The 9,572-nt window shown below is 45.1% G+C and overlaps 1 protein-coding gene across 1 annotated transcript in view; it reads left to right on the forward strand.

Annotated features, from left to right (window-relative positions):
• Positions 1-603: 603 nt before the first annotated feature.
• The window catches only part of LOC104506824 (neuronal PAS domain-containing protein 2-like), a gene marked incomplete at both ends in the record, with an annotated part of 19,194 nt that continues 10,225 nt past the window's right edge, over positions 604-9,572 (forward strand). The window contains 6 exons of the mRNA XM_010147903.1: positions 604-693; positions 1,973-2,093; positions 3,295-3,408; positions 4,073-4,191; positions 5,023-5,105; positions 8,742-8,848. Of these exons, the coding sequence (XP_010146205.1) occupies positions 604-693; positions 1,973-2,093; positions 3,295-3,408; positions 4,073-4,191; positions 5,023-5,105; positions 8,742-8,848 (634 nt within the window). The remainder of the gene's footprint in view (positions 694-1,972; positions 2,094-3,294; positions 3,409-4,072; positions 4,192-5,022; positions 5,106-8,741; positions 8,849-9,572) is intronic.

Consider the following 9,572-nt stretch of genomic DNA (forward strand, 5'->3'; position numbering starts at 1 on the left):
CAGAGAACTTTGGCTCCGGGATAGCAACCATTGTGAATAAGAAAGGGGAAACAAAACAGACTTTAAAATTCTTGTGTCACTAGCCTAACAAATGAGTGCTTTAAGCAAAATAAACAAGGCTTTAGATCTTGTCCATATAGTCCATAAATTGCTAAAAATATGGCATTGTATAATTTTTCTGTCTCTGCTTATCCATCCATCCGTCTATCCTCAATGCTGGGTTTGCCAGGATGATATCTAACATCTCCTTACGCACGGAATTGGTTAACTCTTGTGTAATTCAGAACACATAACAAAGTGACTGAAGTCACCAGGATTGTGTGGGTGTAGAAATTTTAGCCACCACTGTCTTGCCTCATGTTAAATAAGTACTCACTGGCTGAAAACTACGAGTCAATTTATTATTAATGAGCAAATAAGAATGTAACAAGAATGTTGAATTAACATGTGTAATTTTTATTTTTCCACATTGAACTATCATTTCCATAATTGATTTATGTTAGTTTTAGGGTGTTAGAAGCATCACCAAAGAATAAATTAGCCTGTTGTTATTTTAGGTTTTTTCCTTGCATAATTCTTTTTATTTTTTTCTGTTATCATTAGGCACTAGATGGCTTTCTCATTGCTCTTACCACTGATGGGATTATTATTTATGTATCTGATAGTGTCTCATCTCTGCTTGGACACTTACCGGTAAGTTCTGACAACACGATACCTTAAAGAATCATTCCCCTGCCTTAATGCAGGCCCATCACTGCAGGGCTGGGGTTTGGTATTGTCCAGCCCAAGAGGCAACTGGCTGGATGGGGGATAAACCAACAAACTTGTAGGATGTTTCTCAGACTCCTGTGAATAATAAATTCTCTGTCAGGGTCTGTGAGTTAGCTAAAAAATAAGCTCTCTAAAATCACTGTACTCGTAGTGCAGCACTTGGCAGCATGTCTGAAGGAGGGTCTGGGTGGAGCTTATCCCACCAGGTAGATGGAAAATTTCATGCTTGTGAAATCCGTGCATGCTGAAGCTTTTCTCAGATTGTTTAACAATGATTTCATGGCTGAATGTACGCTCTTCTAATGTCAGGTTTTTTCTACTTTGAGCCTATGGTCTTTACTAACAAATATGTGGACTCAGAGTTTCCTGGGAGAATTTCTAGGTATCAGTTAGCGTTGGGTACAGAAGTTTCTGCTGGCCCCTCAAAAGCATTTTTTATTTTTCCCTGGTTCCCAGCATGAGGCACCAGTGACGCTGTGTGAGGGCAAATTTGAGCACAGTTAACCTGGCTGAGTGTCCTGGTGTGCTCACAAATACATGCTGACATTTTGGTAGAACCCCTTTAGACAGGATGCGTGGGTTTATCGGCACTGAAACACTTCAGTGAAATCAGCAGGTCAAGCTGATTTTCCAAATGTTCAGCCTAGAAGGCTAATGGAGGATGTGAGGAGGAGCTCTCCCACTTCTGTCTCATGCTTCCAAAGGGAAATGTTTCAAATTTTCGTGTTGATACGAAATGTCGCATCCTGTTGCATTCCTTTGGTATAGAGTTTCTTCTCCAGCTTGCATCTGGCTGAACTTGCCCAGAGATGTTGTGGATGCCCCATCCCTGGATGTCTTCAAGGCCAGGCTGGATGTGGCTCTGAGCAACCTGGTCTAGTGGAAGGTGTCCCTGCCCATGGCAGGGGGGTTGGAACTGGATGGTCTTTAAGGTCCTTTCCAACCCAAACAATTCTATGATTCTATGATTCTGTGAACTGAAGGGCAACCTCTGGTACCTGTTCAACCTTTCACTAATAGATCCCAACCCCAGGGTAAAATATCCTCAGGCTTATATTCTGCTCTAGATCCACCTGCAGATTGACTGGGCTTCCTTATATTAAGCATCCGCACTAGACCGGCAGCTCCGCTGTGGGATGAAGAGGCATGTGGTTGTGTCAGGCTGTACTGCTGAACATGACAAAGCATTCTTTTGTATCAGTCAGATTTGGTGGACCAAAATATATTAAACTTTCTGCCTGAGCGGGAGCAGAGCGAGGTGTACAAGCTCCTTTCTCCACGTGTGCTCATGACAGATCCTGTTGCAGCTGATTTTCTAAACGGTAAGCTCTGCTCTTCGTCTGTCGGTCCGGAAAATTTGCCGAAGGCAAACAGCTCCCGGGAGAGCCTACACAGGGTTCTCCAACTATTTAATTCTCCTGCCTGCCACTTTGTTTTGCCGCAATTAATATTTCTGGGTTTTAATGCGGCTCATCTCTAATGTTTCTACATGCTCCCAATACTTGGTCTTTGATTTGGACATTCTTTGTTTTACCATCTGCTTTGCATCATGGGACAGGGAAGCTGCCCTCATTAGATATTTTTCCCAGGGCGGAATGCTGGACTGAGCCTGTGAAAGCAGTGAGGGGCTTGGGGGAAGGAAAGGGGTAGGAGAAACCCCCAAAGGGTTTTGGCAGAGTCTTTGTTCCTTAGGAAGCTTGCATGTCTCAGAACACCTGAAAAACCCTACCAGTAATTCAAGCAACAGCCTTCCTATCTAAACAGTCCATCTGAATCTCTGTTGCTGGCTGCTGTCCCACCCCTAAAATGTCCCTTTCTCCCAGAAAACATCCCCAGCACCAGAGTGGGCAGCAGCATCTTCCTAACATCCACCTTTCACCAAGCCCATGTTGGGACCCCCCTTTCCGGGTGGGTTCTCTGTGGCCAGGCAATGCCAGCCTCCCCTCGCTGCTGCCCCGTAAGCCTCCGTGGGAACTGGGCAGCCCTCGTGCTGATACTCTGCCCTGGGGTTGGTTTCCCTCCGGCTGAAGACAGCATGGTCTAATCCATGGAGATCAGACCTCGGGCAGAAAACCGAATGAGAGCTTGGCACGGTGCCCTCCACCGCTAATGGAAAGACTATGGGTGACTTCAGTGCCCTTTGGATCTGTGTCCTGCTGAGCAGTGCCAGAGCAGAGTACCGCAGTGTCACTGAACTGCTTTGCATGCCATCTTGCATGCGCAAAGTCGGGGAAAACACCACTGACTGATATTGGCAGGGCTCCGCGCCCAGCATAGTGGCATGGCTGTAAAGCCGTGGGAGAAAAGGGTGAGGATACAATTACTTAAACAGAACCAGCTGATCATTGCAGCTAGTAGTTGTATATTCCCTTTTGGGTGATCAACAGCACCGCAGCAGGGTATGCTCAGGTACCACAGCAGCAGGGTTGGTATAAACACCTCGATAGATTCGATATACACGTGTGCTGAAGTGCAGACTCCTAGTAACGTTGTGTACATCTCCCTCTCTTCCTCTCATTTCAGCGGAAAAACAAATAGAGTTTTGCTGCCATTTAGCAAGAGGCAGCTTAGATCCAAATGAACCCCTGATGTATGAATATGTGAAATTTGTAGTGGATTTTAAATATTTTACTCATGGTAAGTTACAGCTCCAGCCTACCTTTACCTCTCTACCTCCCTCCTTTCAATTGTGTGTTGATCTACAGCCTCCTAAAGGCCTTGTTTCAGCTGAAAATGCCATGTGATTGGCAGGGGTGGAATGAGCTGTGGGTATATTGGAGATACTTTTCCTATGAAAGCCGTGGGGAAGCTGTTGGTCAGAAGAGTGCACTCCTCTGCTGTGCTGTAAGAAGTGATACCAGACTGATCCCACCTCACTTTGACCCACTGCCAATTGTCAAGCAGCCCACTGGTTCAAATAACCAGATAAATATGATACTCGGTTTCACTTGTGGCAATCAAACTACACTTTTTAAAGATGAAGTAGTTCGATAAACCTGTAAAATCTTCAATCTTGCAAATGTTGAGCCGGAGAAAGGCTGACAAGGAGACTGTAGGTGCACAGTGAGCGGCTCAGAGCTGTCTCATGAAGCTTCCCTGCAAGCCAGGGGTAGGTGGTTACAGCTCCGTAACTCGGAGCCTAAAGGGTCATGCTTTAACCAACATCAGCATGTATCAGTGTGGCATCGCCTTGTGGGTAGGAGGAGTTTGTTGCTTGGGTTTCATCAGTCATTGTACCTGTCTTAACATGAAAAGAAAGCTCTCCTTCCTCTTCTTAAATAAATTGTTTGGTTGTGTCTAGTGCCTACACCCTCCTGTAATGGCTTTGAGTCAGCTATTGCACGAGCTTTCAGGTCAGCCACGGAGGAGCAGATTTGCCTCGTAGCAACTGTTCGTCTTGTCACACCACAGTTCTTAAAGGTGAGAGCTCTGGGGCTGCGCCTTCCCAGTTGTGCGGGGATGGGCCGGTGCTGAGCGGCGGGGCGGCTGCTGGCACCACGACCTGTGCGCTCGGCTGTCGCGAGGGGAGCCGCGTTGCAGCAGCCGCTCCAAGGGGGTGTTCAGCAGCACCAACCGAGCATGCAGAGGGTTGGTAAATGAGAGAGGACACCTCTGTGTTTGGGAGTGGGAGATGACATGAGTAGGTATTTTGGAATGACGAGATCCAAAGCAGGAGTTGCTTTTGAGGAGAAGCAGCCATCTGATGGAAGCATCCATACCAGGTGACCAGCTAAACTGCTTGAAAAGTTGCAGCCTTTAAAGAAATACATCCCCCTGCTCTTTTGATGCCACCTGCATCTTGAAACACTGTGAACACTGTGTTTGTTGGACGCTTTCCTGCTGTGTCCTGTGGCACAGTGCAGTGATGACAGGGATAACCACCGTAGGTGCTTCTGGCTCAAGAGAGCATTAACCAGCTCGGTTTGAGGTTGGACCTGGTGGTGTCATCCATCTTCAGACACTGATGTTTACAAAAAGCTGGGGAATTTTGCCTACAGGCTGCAAATGAGGGCCTGGACTATTTATCCTGGCTCTGAAATTCAGCCCAGGGTAAATTATTCAGCCACTTTTCATCAGTTTGTGGATCTACAAAACAAGGCTTATACATTTCTTAGAGAAAAGTAAGTGCTTTAAAAGCATGTATGTTGCTAGGGTTTGTTATACCAAGAAGATGCATCCTTGGTCTTGATAGAATAAATTTAATTCTAATTTCATAGAATTAAATGTCTGAATGTGCCCTCTGTTTTGCAGGAGCTCTGCAATGTTGAAGAGCCATGTGAAGAATTTACATCGAGGCATAGTTTGGAATGGAAGTTTTTATTCTTAGACCACAGGTAAGAGATTTTGGTTTAGTCACTGAAGAATAAACAAACTGTAGTTTGAAACCAGAAAACTTTGCGTAGCTATTGCCTGAGAGCCCAAGTAGAATATCTCCAATTAAATGCAACTGAGAAAGTGATAATACTCTGAATTTACTTACTAAGCATCCTTAAATTCTTTGCTCTTTTCCATGCTTTATGTCTAGAAAAAATTCTATCCCCACCAAGATTTTAAGTCATTAAACCTGAACAGTTTGGGTCCTGTCCCTTGCAGTCATTTAGGGCCTCTGTTTTTTGAGATACAACTTCCAGGAATCCTTCTAAATCTTTTACTGTGTCAATAAACATTTGATTTTCAACTTCAGAAATTATAGAATTTATAAAAATAAAAGAAAAAGCAGTGAATTAGATGATTTAATTGCAAATTTGTTTTTGACTGATTCCATACAGGGAGATAGGGTACAGCTTGGTGGATGAAATTACTTCAACCATTTTATTAAGCTGATTAATATAGGATTCATTTTCTTCAAAAGCAGCAGGAGGTTTTTGTTAACTTTTTTACTTCTCTATATTTGACATGTATGCGTAAGCACATTGCAAAATCCTACCCTTTCCATTATCCCTCCCTTTGCAAGCTGTGCAAAGGTAGTCATTACTAGAAATAGAAGACTAGTAAGTAAGGCTGCAGGGGAAAAAATATTTTGGAGGAAAAAAACCCTAAATATCATCTGCACATTTAGAACAAAAAAGAGAGAGCAAATTTAAATGAATAATAACTTGCATTTATATAGGAAACAAGATGTTTACCTCATGCATCCTACTTTGAAGCTTGGAGGAACTGACCCTCCGGCAGCCCTACGGTTAATGCTGTGTGGTTTGGGACAGTCAGCTTATTATTCATGTTGTCAGGATCTTGCTGGAGTGACTTTGTTAGGCTTTAATTGGCCTGTCCAATAATGCACATTTTCAGAATCAGGTGATCAATATTAAGATTCACAAAAGACCCCTAAGCCCCTTATTTCACCGTCTGACAAAGTGAGCTGGTTTTCCAGTGTCCTGGCAGTGAACAAGGTGAGCAGGAGCTGCTTTGAAACCTATCAAAGACTCTTTTGATGAATCTGGGTTATGACTCAGAGAGGAATCTCTGCACCGAGTGCTTGCAGCCACTTTGGTCCCACTGATGTCCCCAGTGAGGAAACCAGTGTTACTCAGAGCAAATTAAGCTGATGCAGATGCTGAGGCAGAGCTTGTGACAGCCTGGGATGTGAGCGGTGAGCCCAGATCCAAGACCGAGCAGGGAATGATGTGGGTTGTCTCATTTAATCACCAATTCAAACCTCTCTCCAGTCCGGTCCACGGGACGCTGTGAAATGTTGTTGGGTATTTTGCTGTTCCTTCCTTATCTGCATCGTCACCCCACCTGAGGCTGGGGTGTGCCCTTAGGGAGGGCATGAGCTGGAATCGGGACCTTTGCTGTCATGACATCAACATAAATCACAGTACAGATAGATAATGCAGAAAGCACTTCATAGATCTGGATAAACATCAGAAAACTAGGAAAAATCCATAATCTGGGTCTACATGTAAACACGTGTAGAGGAAGAAAACCTGTCAACATTGATAATGATCTATTTCTCTTGTGCACTGTAGTCCTTATTTTCCCTTCCTCACCTTATTTTCCCTTCATTTATTAAAAGACTGCACCCAAAAGGCTCTCGGAAGGCTGTGCATTTCCATTTGCACAGCGAGCTGCGGACCTCATGGCTGGAACTTGAGCTAACAAGGCACTTTTAAACCGTTCCACAAGCAAGGCAGCAACTTGTCAAATGACAGATGAGTATTTTGCAGTTGCTTTCTCATCTAAAGAATCCTGGTGAAAGTCAGGAAAGCAAAATACATTCCTGATCAGCTTAAATGTTTATCTGATGTGCATCTGAACGGCATTATTGTCTTGAATATAAGCATGCCGTTAAAGATAGGAGAGACACTGGCGTGTTCTGCCAAAGAGACAGCAAGGAAGGACGCTTTAATAAATACACGTATTATCATCATTAACAGAAATCTGGGTCACATGAGGAAAAGGAACACAGTGCTCTGTGCAAAGTTACTTGGAGAAATAAGGCTGCATTGTGGCGGAGACCACTGCGTACTGAGCGCACTCTGTTTCAAGAGATTTGCCATCAGAGAGCGTGGAGGACCGGCTCTTCCAGCCAAGCCCTTCCAGCCAAGCCTCAGAGGCTCCCGCTGAGACCTTGATCCTCCTGGGGCTGCTCTTCAGCAGATCCCTGGCTGTCCTTCCTTTGCCCCTCTTTCCGATTTGGTGCCCAACTGCTCGTGGTTGTGGGGAAGAGAGAGGCTATAGACTTGTCTGGGTTCTCCTTAGCTGAATAATCTATGCCCCCCATTTCTCTCAGAGTACAGATGTGGAGCTGGGTCACTCATCCAGGACAGAACTTCCCACGTTAATATCCAGAAGACTCAGGACTGATCCATCCAACCCCAAACGTACTTACACTTAAATAAGTTTTTGCTTATACTCTTAGCCACTTTGTGGCTTTTACCTTCCTTAAGCGGGTCACTCCACACGCCAAGAGAAAGGGAGCAGGAGAGGCACGTTCGATAGGCAACGACACCTTCAGACTGCCCTGGTTTTGAAACGTTACCCGTTTCACTAACACACCGCCGCCTTATTCCTGAGAAACATGCTGAACGTGGCAGGTGAGCCTCATGCTAACAGTTCATCCAGCAGCCAAAAAAAATAGGTGGAGCCAAATTAGCACAAGTCCTACCTCACCAAGTACGTGAAGTGCTTGAATTGGTGCAAGCAGGAGCGAACTGGAGTGCTGAGGGACAGAAGGTTGCATGCTGATATAGGGAGTACAGGCAAAAATAGTGGTTTTCTCCTCTGGCAGGCTGCAGTGAAGGCTGTGCACAGGTTTAATGTTGTTAGGACACCTGCTTAAAAAAAGGATTCATATTTTGCTTAGAAAATGGAAAAATCTAGCATTGGTAGCAGAATAGTCAGGTAAGTCAATGCAATGTGCCCATCTAAATATTTCCTCAATTCCTTCTCTACCTGCCATTGAAATCATCCTTAAAATCAGCCCCATGCCTATTCTTAGCTTTACTACCATCGTAGAAACATTTTTCCAAGATTTTCCATGGGAACAATTACGTTTTCTTATACCCAAGCTGGTCCTGACACGCATTGCAGCTTCCCACTTACCTTTTCTTCTACAGTTACTACGCAGATGACATTTACATCCAACCTACTGGATAATTTTACTCGAGCTCCAAGTTGTTATGCGCAAGAACAGCCATAGCATTTCTCAAGCTGTGTGTCTCACAAGCATGCTTAATGAATTGAGTCACTTGCGTACGTACATGCCTTTCTCTACACCCACATAATGAATAGGCTGTGAAACAGTAAACACACACCTTTTCATTTTCTCAATTTTTACCTCTCCTTCAGTGTTTCAGGGTTTTTTTTTTTCGCTTCTATAGGAAAACACATCGCTGTAAAATCCACTCCTGATTTCCCTGCCAAGCGAACGTACGAGATGGTTTTGGTCACTAGTATCGCTTTGTATCTGCCAGGATGTCAAAGTGTCAGGTTTTTTGTTCACTCCCTGCCCTTTGCTTCCCTCCTAGGGCTCCGCCTATTATAGGATATTTACCCTTTGAGGTTCTGGGAACGTCAGGGTATGATTACTACCACGCAGATGACCTGGAGCTTCTTGCTAGGTGCCATGAACACTGTAAGTTCCTCTCCCTCTGCAGTGTGCCTGTCTCTGTTCTCATTTGTCACTCGTGCAAAAGCTTTTACTGTTGTCGCAAAAGGCATCTTTATCTGGGGTGCGAGGGAATTGTCTCTTCCCATGACAGGCTGTCATAGCTGCCACTTGCTGGGAGGTTGAGTCCTAGCAGAACTCGTTCAGATCAGGAGCTGTTTGTGCAGGTTTCCCGAATGGTCAGATACCCTGTTTGAGCACAGGTTGTCTGAGAGTGAAATGAGCTGAAGAGATGGGAACCCTCTGCCCCCAGGTTGTGAGGGCAGCCCCAAACCCTGGGGGTTTTGTTGATTGTCACAGCTCATGGGGTCTTGCTGTTCCCCGGGGCTTTGGTGACAGCCAGGAGGGTCGGCTCACCAAAATGCCTTCTGAAAGCAGCGTTTGGATCACCTGCCTGTGCAACTAGATGTTGTGAACTTTACTTACTGTTAGTGAAATGCTTCTGGATATTCAGACTCTTTTTAATATACAAAAGTACCAAATACAGAATCCGGCCCATTTTTGGTCACCCTGAAAGTAAAGCAGAAAAGTCCAGTTCAGGCTGATGTCTGAACACCAGAGAATGTCCGTGAAGTTCATTTCTGTGCAAGGTGAAATACTGTGACCTGCAAGAGCCCAGGAGGAAGCCAGGTCAGAAGGAGCTCTCAGCCCGAGTGCTGCGGCAGCGCAGCCCGCTGCTGAAGCCCCATGT

Source organism: Eurypyga helias, unplaced genomic scaffold, assembly GCF_000690775.1.
Source record: "Eurypyga helias isolate BGI_N326 unplaced genomic scaffold, ASM69077v1 scaffold41652, whole genome shotgun sequence".
Classification (NCBI taxonomy): Eukaryota; Metazoa; Chordata; class Aves; order Eurypygiformes; family Eurypygidae; genus Eurypyga; species Eurypyga helias.